The 22326-nt window shown below is 52.1% G+C and overlaps 1 protein-coding gene across 2 annotated transcripts in view; it reads right to left on the reverse strand.

The window, feature by feature from the left end:
- BMPR2 (bone morphogenetic protein receptor type 2) overlaps window positions 1-22326 on the reverse strand; it is a 111809-nt gene that overhangs the window by 17183 nt on the left and 72300 nt on the right. For both annotated transcript variants that reach the window (XM_083154173.1, XM_083154174.1), the window contains exons 4-9: window positions 13918-14022; window positions 11005-11096; window positions 10476-10706; window positions 9726-9840; window positions 8425-8585; window positions 7496-7643 (exon numbers count right to left, since the gene is read on the reverse strand). In XM_083154173.1, coding sequence (XP_083010299.1) covers window positions 7496-7643; window positions 8425-8585; window positions 9726-9840; window positions 10476-10706; window positions 11005-11096; window positions 13918-14022 — 852 coding nt within the window. The remainder of the gene's footprint in view (window positions 1-7495; window positions 7644-8424; window positions 8586-9725; window positions 9841-10475; window positions 10707-11004; window positions 11097-13917; window positions 14023-22326) is intronic.

Genomic DNA, 22326 nt, shown 5'->3' on the forward strand with positions numbered 1-22326 from the left:
TCTTTGGCTGAGAGTGCAGGATCCTAGTTACATCCCAGCAATATGATGGTAACCTAGTACCGGGCCTCTGATATATGGGTGAGCGTACAGGATCCTAGTTACATCCCAGCAATATGATGGTAACCTAGTACCGGGCATCTCATTTATGGCTGAAAGCACAGGATGTTGCGGGAAGAAAAAGATAACTCTTTTTTTGGGGGCACTGCTTTTGTTGTTAATGAAAAAAGATTTTAATTTACATGTACTAATATGATGAGTGGAGGAATACTATAAAGACCTGACAGCAAATGTATTTGTGGAATCCTGGACAATGGGTCTCTGGGGGGACACTGAGTGGGACGTGGGTGAGAGAGGGAACTAAGTGTATATAGTGTCTATTGCTGGAGCGATGTGGTAGCCTGCGGCAAATCAGATTTTACCTGGGTGTACTGGCCTACTTTTGCCCAATGACCCCTGGTATATCTGTATCGTGGGCGTGTAGCCGTGTGTTGCCACTATATGCACAAAAAATAATAAAAATTGAAATGAAGATTGAATAAAGGTGAAAATATATATATATATATATATATATATATATATATATATATATCTCTCTTATATATTTAGCCAGATCCGTCACTCAAAGCAGTGTGGCAAACGGTGGGCGGGGTTAAACGGGTGATTGACAGGCCCGTCCACCGTCAGCCACACTGCAAAACCTGGCCACTTCCGTAATACACACCACCCCCCTTGGCCTCTGTTCTCCACACAATCCGCCCCCTCCTCGGCCACCAACCCCGCCCCACGGCTACACACCGCGCCCCCCTACCCCCCCCCCCACACACACACACACACACACACACATCATCCGGCCGGCACACAACCTCACACACTACCCCAGGGTTGGCGACCCTCCCGCATTTAGCGGGAGTATCCCGCTTTTTGATCCCGTCTCCCGGGAATCTATGGCATCCTCCCGGCTTTTAGGCTGCCTGTCCAAAAAAAAAAAACCCCAGTGACTGCGCATGCGCAAGTTACAAAGCGCAGGGGCTGACGGTGACCTCGCGGCTTTCCTATTACATGCCGGCTGGGGTTCTGTACTACCGGACGTGGTCAGGTCACCGTCATAGCCCTGGCAGCGGCAGCACAGTGACAGCATGGGGCAGACACGGGAGCAGCAGAGGAAGCAGTACGAGCAGCAGAGGGCAGCGCCGCAGAGTACATGGTAAGCTAGCGGCAGGCTTCCCTCCTGCTTCTCTCCCTCTGCTCCCCGCTGTTTTCTTTAATAGGGCTCGGGCTCAGGCTGTCTCTTCTCCCCCCCCCTCGCTACAGACCCCCACGCTGCCGCTGCAGCTTCATAAAAATTGCTCCCCTCCCCAGTCCCCACTACCTTATAACATATAAGGTGCAGGAGGAGAGGAACATTTCTTTTTAGAAAGCAGCAGCGTCGTGGAGGGAGGGAGAGAAGAAGGAAAGATTTTCAAATTTGCAAAATGTACCTATAAAGTACACTCTGAAATGTACTTTGCATAGCTCCGCCCATGGCCCGCCCCATTTACATGCCGTAAATGAGGCGGGACCATGGGCGGAGCTATCCAAATTACGTTTGAGAGCTCCCACGCCCCCTATTTCCTCTAACAAGCTGCTCTCTCCCGCAAAGCCCAGCTCAAAAGTCGGCAAGTATGCACTACTCACCCCCTCCAAGCCCAACACCCCCCCTATGGCCGCCCATACACGGCCAGCCCCAAGGCTACACACCGTGCTCCCCCCGACCATACACTGCCACCCCCCCCGCTACACACCGCGCGCCCCTTCCCCCTCACTCTCATAACAGATGTAGTTGCTAACGAGCGGGGGAAAGGGGGCGGGATCTGGGCGGAGTGCGGACTCCTGCGCCCGGAGCAAGGGGGGAGAGAGGCAGCTGGAGGGTGAAAGATGTCAGCAGGGTGCAGGTGGGCAGCAGGGTGCAGGTGGACAGCAGCAGCACGGGGACGCAGGTGGGAGAGACCTGCTCTCCGCACAGCGCCGGTCCCCGCCAGCAGCAGCACGGGGGCGCAGGTGGGAGAGACCTGCTCTCCGCACAGCGCCGGTCCCCGCCAGCAGCAGCAGCAGCAGCAGCACGGAGGCGCAGGTGGGAGAGACCTGCTCTCCGCACAGCGCCGGTCCCCGCCAGCACCAGCAGCACGGGGGCGCAGGTGGGAGAGACCTGCTCTCCTCTCCGCACAGCGCCGGTCCCCCCCAACAGCAGCAGCACGAAGGCTCCCATGTGCTGGCCACCCTAACCTGCGCTCTCACTGCTGCCAGGGAGAGGAGGGAGCAGCACCAGCACATAAGGAGGACGCTGTAACAGCACAGCACAGCAACGGGGGCCTTATACACAGCCCTCACCCAGCTCCAGCACATAACCGCCCCCCAAACAACACTTCCACCCCTCAGCAAGCACCACTCCCCCTCTCAGCACAAACACCGCCATACCCCCCGCCCCACCGAAGCACAGCACGCCCACACCCGCACCCCCTTCACCACTAAGCCTGCATCTCCCTCGGCCCGTCCTCACCACCCCTTCCAGCACTACACGCCCTGATACTAGCTGCCCCCCCCCCCCTGCCCTCACTGTCGGAGATCCCGTCCCCCACACCCGCCAGCATCACTCAGACGCACAGCCTTGCCGTGCGCACGCCGCTGGCACCTTCTTTACCCAGCCAGCCAACCAGTGCCTTCGCTCTGTCGGAGGAGCCGTCCCCCCACACCCGCCCGCATCTGTCACAGACACACAGCTCATTGCCGTGCACACGCCACAAGACCCGCCCCTGCCCACCCACTGCCGTCTCCACATACCCGGCAAATCAAGACATTGCCATGCGCCAGCCGCTGCCCGTACACTGCCATGCTCCAGAGGAAGACCCGTCTCCCAACACCCACCAGGATCTACAGAGCCGCACACTACATTGCCGTGCGCCCGCCACTGCCACCTTAATCACACAACAAGCCGCCCATAGATGACGCAGAGCAGCACTCTCCCGGACCCACGGACTGCTGCTGACCACCACTGCTGACCAAGACTGTAAGTACTATGCCATCCACCCCATACCACTACACCACCATGGGGTAGTGGGTGCCATAATATGTGTGCTAAAGTAGTAAAACAGCAGCTACCCCTTAAAGATTACCGTGCTGCATTTACTACTTTAGCAGACGTATGGCACCCACCACCCCATACCACTACACTACCAACGCCTCTCTATCTATGGGGTGCCGGTCAGCCCCACCCTCCATAACCTGATCACGCTGCACTCTCACTAACCATGTACTACTTGGGTAGGCTTATGGCACCCAGCACCCCATACCACTACACCACCAACGCCTTTTCTAACACAACCTCCCTTAAACATTTCATCGCACACTACATTGTGTGCGTTTAGACACACACACACACACACACTTATGCCTCCAATACTCACAACTACTCACACACCCCTCCATGCCTCCTATATTCACTACTATACACACACCCATCCGTGCCAACAATACTCAAAACTACACACACACACACACACACACACATCAATACACATGCACCTCACACTACTTCAACTAACACTTCCCCACATCTATTTACACTCTCCACCCCGTGCTGCCACCAATCTTCACTCTCCAACACCATATGTAAGTACCACCCAGCAGCCCATACCACTACACATCCCCACATGTATTTACACTCTCTACGCCGTGCTGCCACCAATCTTCACTCTCCAACACACTCACAACTACACACCCACACACCCCCATCAATGCCTCCAATACTCCCAACTACACACACACCCATTCATGCCTCCAATACTCACAACTACACACACCCATCAATGCCTCCAATACTCACAACTACACACACACCCATTCATGCCTCCAATACTCACAACTAAACACACACACACCCATTCCCATACATGTCTCCAATACTACCAACTCACTCACCCACACACACACACCCACCCATCAATGCCTCCAATACTCCCAACTACACACACCCATTCATGGCTCCAATACTCCCAACTACACACACACCCATAACCATACATGCCTCCAAAACCAACTACATACACACACACACACACACATCTATGCCTCTAATACTCCCACCTACATAACACAGCCTTCACACTACCTACCCTATATCTCTATTAACTCCAGCACCCTACACCACTCACTAAACCTCACATTTTACACTCACATCTGCAATACGCATGCACCTCGCACTACTGCACCTAACACATCCCCACATCTATTTACACTCTCCACAACCTGCTGCCACCAAACTTCACTCTCCAACACCATATGTAAGTACCACCCACCACCCCATACCACTACACCACCAACGCCTTTTCAAACACAGCTCTGCTCCCTTAAACATTTCATTGCACACTATTTAGTGTGCGTTTAGCCACACACTCACTTATGCCTCCAATACTCACAACTACACACACACATCCATGCCTCCAATACACACACCCATCCATGTCTCCAATGCTCACAACTATACACACACACACACACAGCCATGCCTCTAATACAAACAAATACACACACACACCCCCATCCATCCATGCCTCAAAAATACACACACACCCATCCATGCCTCCATTACTCACAACTACTCACACACCCCTCCGTGCCTCCTATACTCACAACTACACACACACACACACATCCGTACCTTATATGCACTTTCATTAAAAAACATTTATGCTCTCAAATGCACTTTAAGCACATTATTCAGCAAATTACACTACATTTCTCACTCACATATATTCCTACTTCTAATGGGGCAAAGCCCCTCACGACGGTGTGAAGAGCGCCCGGAGGGCGCGATGAATCACCTAGTATATATATATATATATATATATATATATATATAAAGAGTGAAAAATGAAAAAATGAAAAATGAATGTTTGTATCAGCTGTTAATGGATCAATTTTTCCATGTGCTGTGTTTCATGGAACCACAGGGGCAATTGACCATTTGTGCTGAATTTTTTTGGTTTTTTGATTATGCTTAGTGATTCATGTGCTATTTGCACCAAAAAAAATATATGTATATATATTTGTGAAATATACTTAAAATTGTTAAAACAATGGCGATGATGTTAGTGTTTGGTGGTTTAGGCCACTGAGAGAGAACCCCACTGGTATTTAATTATTTGCTTATAGTTGCTTGTACTGCATACATTGATGCGGGACTATATAGTTTGGAAAAATGGTGAGGAAAGTGCGCTCCCTTAGGGTCCCACCTGTTCCTTGCTTGTCCGTGTGCCCACTGGCAGTGAACGGATTAAGCGGTGTACAGGTTGAGGGGCCACTAATTGTCGGGGCGACTGAAGGAAGATACCGGGATCTGCTTTTGGGGTCTAACCCTTGGATCACCCCTGTTGGAAAAACCAGAGCAGGGGGTCACTCACTGGCAGGCCGCAATGAGAGTCCCTTAATGAGAATAAGAAGGTTCAAGTGATAGATTATAGAGAATGGTTACACGGTACTGTCTGCTCTATTCAATACACACTTATAGCATGATGCCAGACATACATCTGTTACATGTAGACTAAATTGCTGCAGTTATCCAATATATTACCACAAATGGTGATTGAATTCGCTATACATGCAAAAGGAACCTGTGGATAACTACAAAAAATTATATAAAGTACCTGTCACTTCTCCTATCAGATTATGTGCCCTTTTTCTCATTGGTTCACACCTGTTTAATGGTCCTCAGCCTAATCAGATGTTCAAAAGCAGTCTCATGTTATCATATCATGTCCTCACTTTAATGAGTACACTGTAATTTGCAAATATTTTCAATTATCTTATCACAAGCAAAATTATGTCCTTAGAGTTTTAATGGGAAAAACAGTATCATATATGACCTGAGTATATTTCTCATACAGTTCCATACATATCACAATATATGCACAATGCTATATGTACCTGTAGTTGGATATAAGTTAGGATGGTGGGTAGTGCTCCTTTTAAATGGACTAATAAAGCTGCTAATACAATTTTAACTAGACATGCCGTCAGTCCACCTTGCTGGACGCGCGTTTCGCCTATGTGTGGGCTTGTTCGCCAGTGTCACTGGTGAACAAGCCCACACATAGGCGAAACGCGCGTCCAGCAAGGTGGACTGACGGCCACTGGAGAGACCCCTTTGTCACACAGCACTGAACCAACGCATACAGGATGGATAAGTACTTGGGAGGTTGGGGCTGCATGTCTAGTTAAAATTGCATTAGCAGCTTTATTAGTCCATTTAAAAGGAGCACTACCCACCATCCATGGCTGAGAGTGCAGGATCCTAGTTACATCCCAGCAATATGACGTAAACCTGGTATCGGGCCTCTTCTCTATGGCTGAGAGCACAGGATCCTAGTTACATCCCAGCAATATGACGTAAACCTGGTATCGGGCCTCTTCTCTATGGCTGAGAGCACAGGATCCTAGTTACATCCCAGCAATAGGACGGTAACCTGGTATCGGGCCTCTTCTCTATGGCTGAGAGCACAGGATCCTAGTTACATCCCAGCAATATGACGGTAACCTAGTACCAGGCATCTCATCTATGGCTGAGCACAGGATCCTAGTTACATCCCAGCAATATGACGGTAACCTGGTATCAGGCCTCTTCTCTATGGCTGAGAGCGCAGGATACTAGTTACATCCCAGCAATAGGATGGTAACCTAGTACCGGGCCTCTCATTTATGGCTGAGAACACAGGATCCTAGTTACATGACGGTAACCCAGAAATATGACGGTAACCTGGTATCGGGCCTCTTCTCTATGGCTGAGAGCGCAGGATCCTAGTTACATCCCAGCAATATGACGGTAACCTGGTATCGGGCCCCTTCTCTATGGCTGAGAGCGCAGGATCCTAGTTACATCCCAGCAATATGACGGTAACCTGGTATCGGGCACCTTCTCTATGGCTGAGAGCGCAGGATCCTAGTTACATCCCAGCAATATGACGGTAACCTGGTATCGGGCCCCTTCTCTATGGCTGAGAGCGCAGGATCCTAGTTACATCCCAGCAATATGACGATAACCTGGTATCGGGCACCTTCTCTATGGCTGAGAGCGCAGGATCCTAGTTACATCCCAGCAATATGACGGTAACCTGGTATCGGGCACCTTCTCTATAGCTGAGAGCGCAGGATCATAGTTACATCCCAGCAATATGACGGTAACCTGGTATCGGGCCCCTTCTCTATGGCTGAGAGCGCAGGATCCTAGTTACATCCCAGCAAAATGATGGTAACCTGGTATCGGGCACCTTCTCTATGGCTGAGAGCGCAGGATCCTAGTTACATCCCAGCAATATGACGGTAACCTGGTATCGGGCACCTTCTCTATGGCTGAGAGCGCAGGATCCTAGTTACATCCCAGCAATATGACGGTAACCTGGTATCGGGCACCTTCTCTATGGCTGAGAGCGCAGGATCCTAGTTATATGACAGACATTTATCTCACCAGGGAAGAGGTCAGTGCATCGCATGAAGATCTCCCAATAGATTAGACCCACTGAATACATGTCCACTTGTTTCAGGGCAGACTCGCAGTCCCTGAGGTTAACTGCCCCTTCCAACACCTCGGGGGCCATGTAGCGGATAGTGCCAACCTGTAGATAAAGCATAAAGAGATGGAGAGTCATGCATACTGCACAGTATATAAAGGACTTGAGCTCTGTAGGGGCAGGTGTACTGGGGACGTCTATGTAACAGGGGCTGCCCTAATGGGTGTGGTATAACACACCGACAGTCAAGATTCCGACAGTTATTAGCCCGACATCGGAATCCCGACTGCACAGCGGGGGGAGCACAATGAGCCCCTTGTGGGCTCGCTGCGCTCGCCACGCTGCGGGCACAGTGTCTCACTGCGTCTCCATCCATTTTATCCTCCCTCTATGGGGGTCGTGGACCCCCATGAGGGAGCAGTCAGGATTCCGACGTCGGAGTAATGACTGTCGGAATCCCGATTGTCGGTGGGTCGTCCGGCACCCGTCTTAATACCCAGGTCTGCCAAACAGTATGTATCCTGAGCCAGCTCACATGGACCCCACCGCTCACTTACACGTCCACGTAAATGATCTTCTCTGCACTCACGTCTCCCTCTCTGTAATGGTACCAGTCAGTGCACCTGTCCGTGTGAAAGTGCATCCGTCTCTGTAATGGTGCCAGTCAGTCAGTGTTTCTGTCTCTGTAATGGTGCCAGTCAGTCAGTGTGTCTGTCTCTGTAATGGCATCTGCCAGTCAGTCTGTGATGACAGTCAGTGTCACCCCTGAGGAACGTTAATGACCATCTAGTATTGGCATCTGGGCACACTATTATTTTGTACATGACAGAGAGCATTACATGGGTGTAATGATAATGACATGGTGTGCACCCGCTGTTCCCCTTACCTCACTGATGGCGGCATTATCCTCATCGCCCGGCCTCACCAGACGGTTTCCAGTTAGCCGCATGGAAAGGCCAAAGTCGCTGATGACACAGCAGCCGTCGCTCTTCACCAGAACGTTCCGGCTGTTGAGGTCACGGTGGGAAATGGCCGGCTTGTAGTTATCTGTGTGGACACAGGATGGCAATCATTTCTGTCTGAGCATTATACAGGACACCATAGGCTGCTATACAGAGGTAGCGAGGCCTCCCTATACAGTGGTAGCGAGGCCTCCCTATACAGAGGTAGCTAAGGCCTCCCTATACAGAGGTAGCTATACAGAGGTAGCTATACAGAGGTAGCTAAGGCCTCCCTATACAGAGGTAGCTATACAGAGGTAGCTATACAGAGGTAGCGAGGCCTCCCTATACAGAGGTAGCTATACAGAGGTAGCTATACAGAGGTAGCGAGGCCTCCCTATACAGAGGTAGCTAGGCCTCCCTATACAGAGGTAGCTAGGCCTCCCTATACAGAGGTAGCTAGGCCTCCCTATACAGAGGTAGCTAGGCCTCCCTATACAGAGGTAGCGAGGCCTCCCTATACAGAGGTAGCTAGGCCTCCCTATACAGAGGTAGCTAGGCCTCCCTATACAGAGGTAGCGAGGCCTCCCTATACAGAGGTAGCTAGGCCTCCCTATACAGAGGTAGCTAGGCCTCCCTATACAGTTACAGAGACCCGAATGGAGCCTTTATAGGAACACTAACTACTAATAGCAGGAAAGTAAATGGAAACCTCTTTCTACCATGTCACCGGCCCTGGCACAAGTGGTCCCCACAGTTTGCGGGGGGCTATTCCGCTATCGTCACCAGAGCAGCCATGATGCATGCCAGCTGTACGCCGCAGCCCGTCACACCTACATCGGATTAGGTCTGAACCTGCGTCCCCATCATATCTGCACCCCAAAAACATCAGTCTTTTTCTGCTACCATACGTGTTACTTTTGGGGGGACATATACCAAATATTAATGTGTACACCCCTTAGGGGGGAAATAGGGTTAAATGTAATAGGATGAGAGATTTGGTAAGAGATCTCAAGTTTTTTTTTTTTAAAGCGGCAATCATCTACTCAGAATCAAACTGGGTTTGCAGTGTTAATGATCGCCGCTTTAAAAAAAACCCTGGAGATTTCTTACCAAATCACTCACTTTCTGAATCTCTCGTCCTATTACCTTTCCCTCATGTACAGAATAAGACAGATAAGACAGTGGATCACTCTGGAGGGAAAAAAGGGACCATGGGCAATGCCCGCTATATTCAGTTACTTACCTCCGCGTAGTAACTCTGTGTGCATATACGCCAACCCTCGGGTAACTGAGTGTGCCAAGCGGCAGGAGCTGAGCCAGTCATTCGTGTGAATGCTCAGATACTTGCACAGAGATCCCTGCAGACAGAAACAGCTTCATTACAGTGTATCCAGGAGTCACCGATACAGTATACTATATGTATGTCTGACGATCTTTCAGGAGGCAAAACAAGTATAACTGCCAAAAGGTACACAGCTGTATTAAAATTGTACACTCCTCCTGGGAAAGGCTCAAAATCGGGTACAATCGCATTGCATGCCTTAAGTAGTGGCATGCGATGCGATGTATCGGGCGCCCGGATAATACACAAGTACCACAAAAAAAAGAAAAACAGTTTTGTGGAATAAGGCAAAATACTGAAATACAGGAGAACCCCCATGTACCTAACTATTCTATGTGCCCTCCATGAACACTGGCTCCGCTGGCATGCACAGAGCAAATGCCAGCTGGGTTCCCCCTTATATCCTGTACCGTAGAGTCGGTATACGGAAATTACCACCAGCATCGACTACCTGAAGCCGGCTACAGACACACAGCCGCACAGGTCTGGTCTGCATATAAGTGCCGAAATACAGACCATACTGTGATAGAAGCACTGCAGCAGAAAGTGACACTATCTGGTACGCCCAGGTAAATGAATTGGGGCAATGCGCGTTCTATGATGTGGTTATGGTTACCATCCTTGCTCCCTGGCACTCCCGGACAGACTTACATTTGCGTAGTACTCCATTACTAGTAGATACTCCAGGCGCCCGTCTGTGGTCACTCTCTCATCGGCCACAATGAAATGGGCGATATTATCGTGTTCCAGCAACGGCGTGCGGTAAATGCTTCTCTCATTGATGAAATTCTGACGATTGTTAAAAGAGAAAACTTTCACCGCCACAGAACGCTCATCTAAGGATCCTTTGTATACTGAGCCGTAGCGTCCGCGACCGATGAGCTGGGAAAACACGAAACCAATATGATGAAACGCTGGTAATAGTCATACACCGCTTCCTGCCTACAGAGCCGCCATGTTGTCACTGTGACGCCCAATCTATATAATCAGACATACGGTGCTTTGTAGACTTATGTCACAGGGTCCATGGTGTGACTGACGGTGGCACCGTTATTATTATTACAGCCTGCAGAGATTCATGAAGCACAATCAGGAGCCCCAGGCTGACACTAGCAGCATCTGCCTCTGAATCAGGCCCCAACTATTATACATATAAAATGCAGACTCCCATCATCCTTACCTCCAGTAACTTCAGGTTGTCCAGGTCCAGGGACGGCTCTGATGTCGCCGCTTCCATCATATTCATACTGTGAATACCTTGTTTACGATTCTCTGAAATAAATATAAATAGTCAGATGGCGCAGTGACCAGGCAGAACCCCTGGAGAGCTGGGGTGTGGTCCGCGCACCATGCATTACTGCCACGCTGATACACCCACATAGTCAGATGGCGCAGTGACCAAGCAGAACCCCAGACTGTGCGCACCAAGGAGAGTTGGGGTGTGGTCCGCGCACCATGCATTACTGCCACGCTGATACACCCACATAGTCAGATGGCGCAGTGACCAAGCAGAACCCCTGGAGAGCTGGGGTGTGGTCCGCGCACCATGCATTACTGCCACGCTGATACACCCACACAAAGTACGCTGAGATAGAGGCCGGTGCAACTTGTACAGTGCGATGTCCGTGCGTTCTGCAACATGTTATGCACACGCACACATTTTACACATACACGTTTAATACACGCACACGCTAAACTTTTTTTTTTTTTTTATTGGTGCCAATTTTTACGTTTAAGCACATGGGCCCCAAATTAGTGTCACCTGCCACGGAAACTATGCTGCTAACAATTGTAGGTCACATGGACATTTAACCATGTCGACCAGAGACATGCTGACCCATTGACTGTCGACTTGCACAGTGTTGACCTATCTTACTCCCCATGTCTCTACATCCCTTGGCAGATTTGTCATTGAGTTGGGATGTGACACAAGCTTGGAAATAATTGTATCTCACACATAAGGCACAGTACAGCTGTGCCGTATCCTAGGGCAACACAAGTAAACCAGTGTGACGTCATTCTTATATCATCATTCTACTATATACAGACAAGGAGGTGAATCACCGAAGGGAATCAGCAGGAGAAATCAATGCATCTAATTCCAGCTGCAGAACACCATGTCCAGCCAATCAGATTCACTCACTGGAAGCTGGACAGCGCAGGTAATTATCTCATGTCACAAACAAGGCAAAGCAAACACCATATCAATACCTCATCGATCCAGTAATGTCCTCCTGCACTGACTATTCCTGCCATATCCAGCTGCTAGGGTATATGGGGATTACTGATGCAGGGCGAGGGGTTGTACTGATGGGGAATGATGGGGACATGTAGGGTGAGGGCTGTACTGATGGGGAATGATGGGGACATGTACGGTGGGGGATGTACTGATGGGGAATGATGGGGACATGTAGGGTGAGGGGCTGTACTGATGGGGACATGTAGGGTGAGGGCTGTACTGATGGGGACATGTACGGTGGGGGATGTACTGATGGGGAATGATGGGGACATGTAGGGTGAGGGGCTGTACTGATGGGGAATGATGGGGGCATGTAGGGTGAGGGGCTGTACTGATGGGGAATGATGGGGATATGGAGGGTGAGGGCTGTACTGATGGGGAATGGGAGTAATGATGGGGACATGTAGGGTGAGGGCCGTACTGATGGGGAATGGGAGTAATGATGGGGACATGTAGGGTGAGGGCTGTACTGATGGGGAATGGGAGTAATGATGGGGACATGTAGGCTGAGGGCTGTACTGATGGGGACATGGAGGGTGAGGGCTGTACTGATGGGGAATGGGAGTAATGATGGGGACATGTAGGCTGAGGGCTGTACTGATGGGGACATGGAGGGTGAGGGCTGTACTGATGGGGAATGGGGGGAATGATGGGGGACATGTAGGGTGAGGGCTGTACTGATGGGTAATGGGGTAATGATGGGGACATGTAGAGTGAGGGGCTGTACTGATGGGTAATGATGGGGACATGTAGAGTGAGGGGCTGTACTGGTGGGAATGGGGATAATGATGGGGGACATGTAGGGTGAGGGGCTGTACTGATGGGTAATGGGGTAATGATGGGGACATGTAGAGTGAGGGGCTGTACTGATGGGTAATGATGGGGACATGTAGAGTGAGGGGCTGTACTGATGGGGAATGGGGGGAATGATGGGGGACATGTAGGGTGAGGGCTGTACTGATGGGTAATGGGGTAATGATGGGGGACATGTAGGGTGAGGGGCTGTACTGATGGCGAATGCGGTAATGATGGGGGACATGTAGGGTGAGGGGCCGTACTGATGGGGAATGGGGGAATGATGGGGACATGTAGGGTGAGGGGCCGTACTGATGGGGAATAGGGGTAATGATGGGGACATGTAGGGTGAGGGGCCGTACTGATGGGGAATTGGGGTAATGATGGGGACATGTAGGGTGAGGGGCCGTACTGATGGGGAATGGGGGTAATGATGGGGACATGTAGGGTGAGGGGCCGTACTGATGGGGAATGGGGGAATGATGGGGACATGTAGGGTGAGGGCTGTACTGATGGGGAATGGGGGTAATGATGGGGGACATGTAGGGTGAGGGGCCGTACTGATGGGGAATAGGGGTAATGATGGGGACATGTAGGGTGAGAGGCCGTACTGATGGGGAATAGGGGTAATGATGGGGACATGTAGGGTGAGGGTCCGTACCGATGGGGAATGGGGGAATGATGTAGGGTGAGGGTCCGTACCGATGGGGAATGGGGGAATGATGGGGACATGTAGGGTGAGGGCTGTACTGATGGGGAATGGGGAATGATGGGGACATGTAGGTGAGGGCCGTACTGATGGGGAATGGGGGAATGATGGGGTACATGTAGGGTGAGGGGCTGTACAGATGGGGAATGATGGGGACATGGAGGGTGAGGGCTGTACTGATGGGGAATGATGGGGACATGGAGGGTGAGGGCTGTACTGATGGGGAATGAGGGTATTGTGTAACTATAAGTCCCAGCATACCCCACCTAGGATGTTTTATTCAACAAAAGCCAGAAAGTCACCCAGGCTGCCTGAGAGCAACAACCTCGGCTGTTATTAAAGTTACTCACCTCCAAATATCCGGTATACAAAAAAGAAGACGACAATGAGCACGGCCAGGACAGACACGGACGCCAACGCAATGATCACAGTCATCTCCCGATGCCAGCCTGGACCTAAGGACGACAACACAGAATAGTTATACATCACAGACACCGCCTGCGCCCAACTGCCGGTACAGACACCACCTGGGCTAACCTGCTAGTACAGACACCACCTGCCGGTACAGACGCCGTCTGCACCCACCTGCCAGTGTAGATACCACCTGTATCCAGCTGCCAGTATAGACACCACCTGTGCACCCTGCCTAAAACCTACATGGAGGCCGCTTGTGAAGGCCACCGTCACATAATGGCCAATAGACACTGGGCCATATCGGTGGCCATGGAGACCCGGCGGGGTGCTGGCAATGTCAGGTGTATGCACGCATGCCATGGCGGCAGGGGAGCGACGTGGGCAGAAGGGGGCGAGAGCAGTGGCCATGCCCTTGTTAAGAATATGGTTCCTCCTCTGTATATGCACAGATGACAGGACGGGTTGGTAACGAGTTGCAGAAGCGCGCATTGTGCAATATTGTCCATGACATCACCCAGTGTGTACGCACGCATTCTGATTGTACGTTCAGTATGCTCACCATCCCAGCGAGACTTGGGACCATGTTCTCTGGATGCCAATGGTAACACTACCGACCACTGGCATCACTGCCTGGCAGCACTAATGTTATGGCATCAATTCCCACGTGTACACGTGAATACAACCTACACAGGAATACTACTAAAGAACCAATGCCATGACACCCCCTGGATGGGTATTCCAGAACACGCATGCCCAACCGGACGTTACCATGCCCAATTTGCACAGATTTTCAGCAGAAGAGTGTCCTTGAAAGTTATTTTAGAATGTTTGTGTAACATGCCATCCTTGGCGCTATCGCCTCAGGTCTCGGAATGAAAACACAAGCCGGGGTGACACTGCCGGGCTGCGGTCCTGGCTCCAGACTGCTCGGCTGCTCCCCAGCCCAGAAATCCCAAATAATAACACAAAGGCAACAGCCAGGAAGGAAATGTCCTAATGAGGATATTTGTGTGAAGATATCTGGTGACAAATGACACTATGACGTTGGCATCGGAGTGTTTAGAGGTTATGTTATCCGGAATGTGGGTAACACTGTGTATCATGTCGCTGTGAGCATGTTAGCACTGACCACACGTTGCCCCCCCCCCCCCCCCCCCACACACACACACACACACACACTCACATATATTCTTAGTTACCATAGGCAATCATGCTGATCTAGTTCCCACATCTCAGTCACAGTGATGTCTGTAACATGCAGCGAGTGCACTATCGCCCATTTCATGTACCCAAGATATAAATCTAACACATGCTGACAGATGAAAGAACGTAGGAACAGACAGAAGTAATGCTACAAATAATCAGTCAGGGCAGTGACAGTTATCCGAGTCCCATAATCAGCATATGAATTCATTAATAAAGTAAAAGTTTTGAGAGCAAGAACAGGAGCTAAATGGTGTCGTGTGGGATATGGCGCTGGCGTGGCAGTGGGCACACGGCGCTGGCGTGGCAGTGGGCACACAGCGCTGGCGTGGCAGTGGGGACACAGCGTCGATGTGACACGGGGGATACGGCGCTGGTGTGGCAGTGGGGACACAGCATCGATGTGACACGGGGGATACGGCGCCGGCGTGGCAGTGGGCGTCGATGTGACACAAGGGATACGGCGCTGGCGTGGCAGTGGGGACACAGCGTCGATGTGACACGGGGGATACGGCGCTGGCGTGGCAGTGGGGACATAGCGTCGATGTGACACGGGGGACACGGCGCTGGCATGGCAGTGGGGACACAGCGTCGATGTGACACGGGGGATACGGCGCTGGCGTGGCAGTGGGCACATGGCGTCGATGTGACACAAGGGATACGGCGCTGGCGTGGCAGTGGGGACACAGCGTCGATGTGACACGGGGGATACGGCGCTGGCGTGGCAGTGGGGACATAGCGTCGATGTGACACGGGGGACACGGCGCTGGCATGGCAGTGGGGACACAGCGTCGATGTGACACGGGGGATACGGCGCTGGCGTGGCAGTGGGGACATAGCGTTGATGTGACACGGGGGATACGACGCTGGCATGGCAGTGGGGACACAGCGTCGATGTGACACGGGGGATACGGCGCTGGCGTGGCATTGTAGGATACAATAACCAATCTAATATGGTTCTCGTATGTAATAGAAGATTCTGCTCACATGTAACAGGACAAGCTGTACATATTAATATTACATGTTCTCTATAAAGCGACACTAGTGGTTGACAGCGCCATAGATATGGCACAGAATACAGGGTACACAGAACATAACATTACAGTACAATGAGTTGTACTACCAGGAATGTCTGTCATCAGGACAGAGCTGAGAGAAGAGGGCTCTGCTCCATGGAGCTTACAATCTAGAGATATGTGCTCACATGTGATGGAAAAAGCCATACATGTGTGTGTGACATGTCCCTGGAGAAGCTGTACATGTGTGTGTGTGTGTGTGTGTGTGTGTGTGTGTGTGCTGACATGTCCCTGGAGAACCTGTACGTGTGTGTGTGTGTGTGTGTATGCTGACATGTCCCTGGAGAAGCTGTACGTGTGTGTGTGTGTGTGCTGACATGTCCCTGGAGAAGCTGTACATGTGTGTGCCGACATGTCCCTGGAGAAGCTGTACATGTGTGTGCCGACATGTCCCTGGAGAAGCTGTACATGTGTGTGCCGACATGTCCCTGGAGAAGCTGTACATGTGTGTGCTGACATGTCCCTGGAGAAGCTGTACATGTGTGTGCTGACATGTCCCTGGAGAAGCTGTACATGTGTGTGCTGACATGTCCCTGGAGAAGCTGTACATGTGTGTGCTGACATGTCCCTGGAGAAGCTGTACATGTGTGTGCTGACATGTCCCTGGAGAAGCTGTACATGTGTGTGCTGACATGTCCCTGGAGAAGCTGTACATGTGTGTGCTGACATGTCCCTGGAGAAGCTGTACATGTGTGTGCTGACATGTCCCTGGAGAAGCTGTACATGTGTGTGCTGACATGTCCCTGGAGAAGCTGTACATGTGTGTGCTGACATGTCCCTGGAGAAGCTGTACATGTGTGTGCTGACATGTCCCTGGAGAAGCTGTACATGTGTGTGCTGACATGTCCCTGGAGAAGCTGTACATGTGTGTGCTGACATGTCCCTGGAGAAGCTGTACATGTGTGTGCTGACATGTCCCTGGAGAAGCTGTACATGTGTGTGCTGACATGTCCCTGGAGAAGCTGTACATGTGTGTGCCGACATGTCCCTGGAGAAGCTGTACATGTGTGTGCCGACATGTCCCTGGAGAAGCTGTACATGTGTGTGCTGACATGTCCCTGGAGAAGCTGTACATGTGTGTGCCGACATGTCCCTGGAGAAGCTGTACATGTGTGTGCCGACATGTCCCTGGAGAAGCTGTACATGCGTGTGCTGACATGTCCCTGGAGAAGCTGTACATGTGTGTGCTGACATGTTCCTGGAGAAGCTGTACATGTGTGTGCTGACATGTCCCTGGAGAAGCTGTACATGTGTGTGCTGACATGTCCCTGGAGAAGCTGTACATAAGTCCTATATCTGGAAGAACATCACACAGTAGAGGAATACTAGATAAAGCATTATTATTATTATTATTACAGGTTGGCAATGGTGCATTAGTACACTGTAAAACACATTACGGAACAGTGCGCTGTATCCTGCTTCTCTATAGAGCAGGGCTGGGCAACACCGGCCCTCCAGATGTTGATGAACTACACATCCCAGCATGCCTTGCATCAGTTTCAGCATGGCCACATAGCAAAACTAATGCAAAGCATCCTGGGATGTGTAGTTCATTAACATCTGGAGAGCCGGTGTTGCCCAGCCCTGCTATAGAGTAACATGAATGCAAGATAGAGCCATGGAATAAACGTATCTCCCGCAATATAACCTTGTGTCATGTCCTTCAGCTGCTAGAACCACACAATACAAGCAGAGGGAGGGTTTGCTTACGAACACTAAAGGAATGTAGGCTGGGATGTAATGGAAGTTTGGACTCATTTGGTGAAATGTCCTATTTTTCCCCAAAAGTCGGACGTTCTACAAAGTCGGCCAATGTAAAAGCGTCCAATATGATTATTATTATTATTATTATTATTATTATTGAGTTGGAGGTTTTTAGGCTCCAAATACCCAAGGCTGGTTGGATCTAGATGTTTGCACCATGGTAAACATACAACTTGGCCGACAAGCAGCTTCTGCTAATAGAAATGATATACAGCATGCCTATATTCTGGGTCAAATGTAATAGGGTGTGAGATTTTGGGAGAGTTTTCCCATTCTTTTTAGAGCAGCAATCAATTACACTGCAAAACCAGGTTGATTTTGCCATGTAATTGATTGCTGCTTTAAAAAGAATGGGAAAACTCTCCCAAAATCTCTCACTTTCTGAAACTCTCACCCTATTACATTTGACCCTCAAAAAAGTGGCAGGAAAATGTATCATTTTAAAAAGGTTACTTTGTTGCAAATGTACTATAATTGTGTATTCATTATTGATTTTCAACACTGCGGAATACAAGTTATCGCCAAAAAAATTCCTCTATAACAACTTTATAAAGCTGTTTTGTGTAAGATTTGTAATTTTTTTTTTGTAACTCGCTACCCATTACATCAGGCCTGCAACTGTTATACCAGACAATGCAATCAGGTTAGTCTGGAAAAGTCGTCAGCTTAGTGGTCTAAAACTCCCAATTTGCATACGCCATTACGTTAGGGGAGTTTCTGGAAAAAGTTGGACAATATAATGGCTGATGTGGTCCGACTTTATCCCGGCCGCCAGAATCGGCTTTCCATTACATCCCAACCATATTCTCCAGTGCACACATCGGCAAACAATAACTAATACCAAGTGGTACCAAGCGCCAACCAACAATTACCTATCTGGTACCATGCACCAACCAATAATATCTGGGCGATCGTCAGTGGTTTTGCTGTTGGGTGTAAGTGCTGCAGGTGCCCCGTGTTTCCGCTGGCAACCTCCTGATTTAAAGAGACAAACTCAGCGTGCCATGTCATTTGCACACGTTACATGCCTCTTTACATGTCTAAACTTGGTGCATTTGGAAGCAACAAGCGAGATAATTTATTGGTGCCTGCAGCACTCGCTCATCAACTGAATGTCGCCCATCACTCGCCCATTTACCTAACACTACGGGATATTTGTAGAACCTGGATAGAGGTGGCATTCCCGCTCGGAATAATCCCGCCCGCTCCAGGCCAACTCATTAGTAAATGTGGATCCTGGTTTTCATTTCAAGTTAAAAAAACAAAGTCACTAAACTTTACCTGAAAACGCTTCCAATGGCCGAGGTCCCCGGGGACAGTCTTTCCCTGATCTCTGCATGAAGGCCCTCATTCTGATTGGTTCACCCCGTTGGGCCGATGTAGAAGAGAATATGCGGATGTGCAGCCCTCCGAGACGTGCATAGTCTCCAAGGTGCTCGCAGCAGGGTGGGTGTGCAGGAGGCGTGTAGGGGGCATTCCTGCATTTTCTGGGTGTACCCACGAAAATGCTGGGTGCGCCCAGGAAACCGTTGGGCGGCTCCATCAATTGGACGTCACCAGATGTCAGCTGCCTGCCCTGTTCACGGAGCAGGACGCCGCTAACATGAGTCACCAGAGAGTGATGGGTATATGCAAATCCTCCATTCGCAGCGCTGCAGGGAAATTATGCGAAGAGTTGGGGGCGGGGGAACGGCAGGCGGCACCTACAAGGCTTGAAAAGCAGTGAAATAACGCTGCTCTGAGAGCCAACCGAGGGATCCAAAGCAAACAAGAGAGGTTGGTGGTGGTTGTGGTCCTCAGTCTTCCACCTGGAGGATTATTAGGAAACAATTTCAGAGGAAAGCGGAACCAAGCCGTAAACTACAGGCAATGCTTCCCTCCTCTGTCCCGTACACTACGGGCGGTGCCTCCCTCCTCTGACCCGTACACTACGGGCGGTGCCTCCCTCCTCTGACCCGTACACTAGGGGAAATGCCTCCCTCCTCTGACCCGTACACTACGGGCGATGCCTCCCTCCTCTGTCCCGTACACTACGGGCGGTGCCTCCCTCCTCTGTCCCGTACACTACGGGCGGTGCCTCCCTCCTCTGACCCGTACACTAGGGGAAATGCCTCCCTCCTCTGACCCGTACACTACGGGCGATGCCTCCCTCCTCTGTCCCGTACACTACGGGCGGTGCCTCCCTCCTCTGTCCCGTACACTACGGGCGGTGCCTCCCTCCTCTGTCCCGTACACTACGGGCGGTGCCTCCCTCCTCTGTCCCGTACACTACGGGCGGTGCCTCCCTCCTCTGTCCCGTACACTACGGGCGGTGCCTCCCTCCTCTGTCCCGTACACTACGGGCGGTGCCTCCCTCCTCTGTCCCGTACACTACGGGCGGTGCCTCCCTCCTCTGTCCCGTACACTACGGGCGGTGCCTCCCTCCTCTGTCCCGTACACTACGGGCGGTGCCTCCCTCCTCTGTCCCGTACACTACGGGCGGTGCCTCCCTCCTCTGTCCCGTACACTACGGGCGGTGCCTCCCTCCTCTGACCCGTACACTACGGGCGGTGCCTCCCTCCTCTGACCCGTACACTAGGGGAAATGCCTCCCTCCTCTGACCCGTACACTACGGGCGATGCCTCCCTCCTCTGTCCCGTACACTACGGGCGGTGCCTCCCTCCTCTGTCCCGTACACTACGGGCGGTGCCTCCCTCCTCTGTCCCGTACACTACGGGCGGTGCCTCCCTCCTCTGTCCCGTACACTACGGGCGGTGCCTCCCTCCTCTGTCCCGTACACTACGGGCGGTGCCTCCCTCCTCTGTCCCGTACACTACGGGCGGTGCCTCCCTCCTCTGTCCCGTACACTACGGGCGGTGCCTCCCTCCTCTGACCCGTACACTAGGGGAAATGCCTCCCTCCTCTGACCCGTACACTACGGGCGATGCCTCCCTCCTCTGTCCCGTACACTACGGGCGGTGCCTCCCTCCTCTGTCCCGTACACTACGGGCGGTGCTTCCCTCCTCTGTCCCGTACACTACGGGCGGTGCCTCCCTCCTCTGTCCCGTACACTACGGGCGGTGCCTCCCTCCTCTGTCCCGTACACTACGGGCGGTGCCTCCCTCCTCTGTCCCGTACACTAAGGGCGGTGCCTCCCTCCTCTGTCCCGTACACTACGGGCGGTGCCTCCCTCCTCTGTCCCGTACACTAAGGGCGGTGCCTCCCTCCTCTGTCCCGTACACTAAGGGCGGTGCCTCCCTCCTCTGTCCCGTACACTACGGGCGGTGCCTCCCTCCTCTGTCCCGTACACTACGGGCGGTGCCTCCCTCCTCTGTCCCGTACACTACGGGCGGTGCCTCCCTCCTCTGTCCCGTACACTACGGGCGGTGCCTCCCTCCTCTGTCCCGTACACTACGGGCGGTGCCTCCCTCCTCTGTCCCGTACACTACGGGCGGTGCCTCCCTCCTCTGTCCCGTACACTACGGGCGGTGCCTCCCTCCTCTGTCCCGTACACTACGGGCGGTGCCTCCCTCCTCTGTCCCGTACACTACGGGCGGTGCCTCCCTCCTCTGTCCCGTACACTACGGGCGGTGCCTCCCTCCTCTGTCCCGTACACTACGGGCGGTGCCTCCCTCCTCTGTCCCGTACACTACGGGCGATGCCTCCCTCCTCTGTCCCGTACACTACGGGCGATGCCTCCCTCCTCTGTCCCGTACACTACGGGCGGTGCCTCCCTCCTCTGTCCCGTACACTACGGGCGGTGCCTCCCTCCTCTGTCCCGTACACTACGGGCGGTGCCTCCCTCCTCTGTCCCGTACACTACGGGCGGTGCCTCCCTCCTCTGTCCCGTACACTACGGGCGGTGCCTCCCTCCTCTGTCCCGTACACTACGGGCGGTGCCTCCCTCCTCTGTCCCGTACACTACGGGCGGTGCCTCCCTCCTCTGTCCCGTACACTACGGGCGGTGCCTCCCTCCTCTGTCCCGTACACTATGGGCAGTGCCTCCCTCCTCTGTCCTGTACACTATGGGCGATGCCTCCCTCCTCTGTCCTGTACACTACGGGCGATGCCTCCCTCCTCTGTCCTGTACACTACAGCCGATGCCTCCCTCCTCTGTCCTGTACACTACAACCGATGCCTCCCTCCTTTGTCCCGTACACTACGGGCGGTACCTCCCTCCTCTTTCCCGTGCACTACGGGCGATGCCGCCCTCCTCTGTCCCGTACACTACAGGCGGTACCTCCCTCCTCTGTCCCGTACACTATGGGCGATGCCTCCCTCCTCTGTCCTGTACACTACAGCCGATGCCTCCCTCCACTGTCC

The sequence above is a fragment of the Crinia signifera genome, chromosome 7, assembly GCF_055691185.1.
Source record: "Crinia signifera chromosome 7, ASM5569118v1, whole genome shotgun sequence".
In the NCBI taxonomy this organism is placed as follows: Eukaryota; Metazoa; Chordata; class Amphibia; order Anura; family Myobatrachidae; genus Crinia; species Crinia signifera.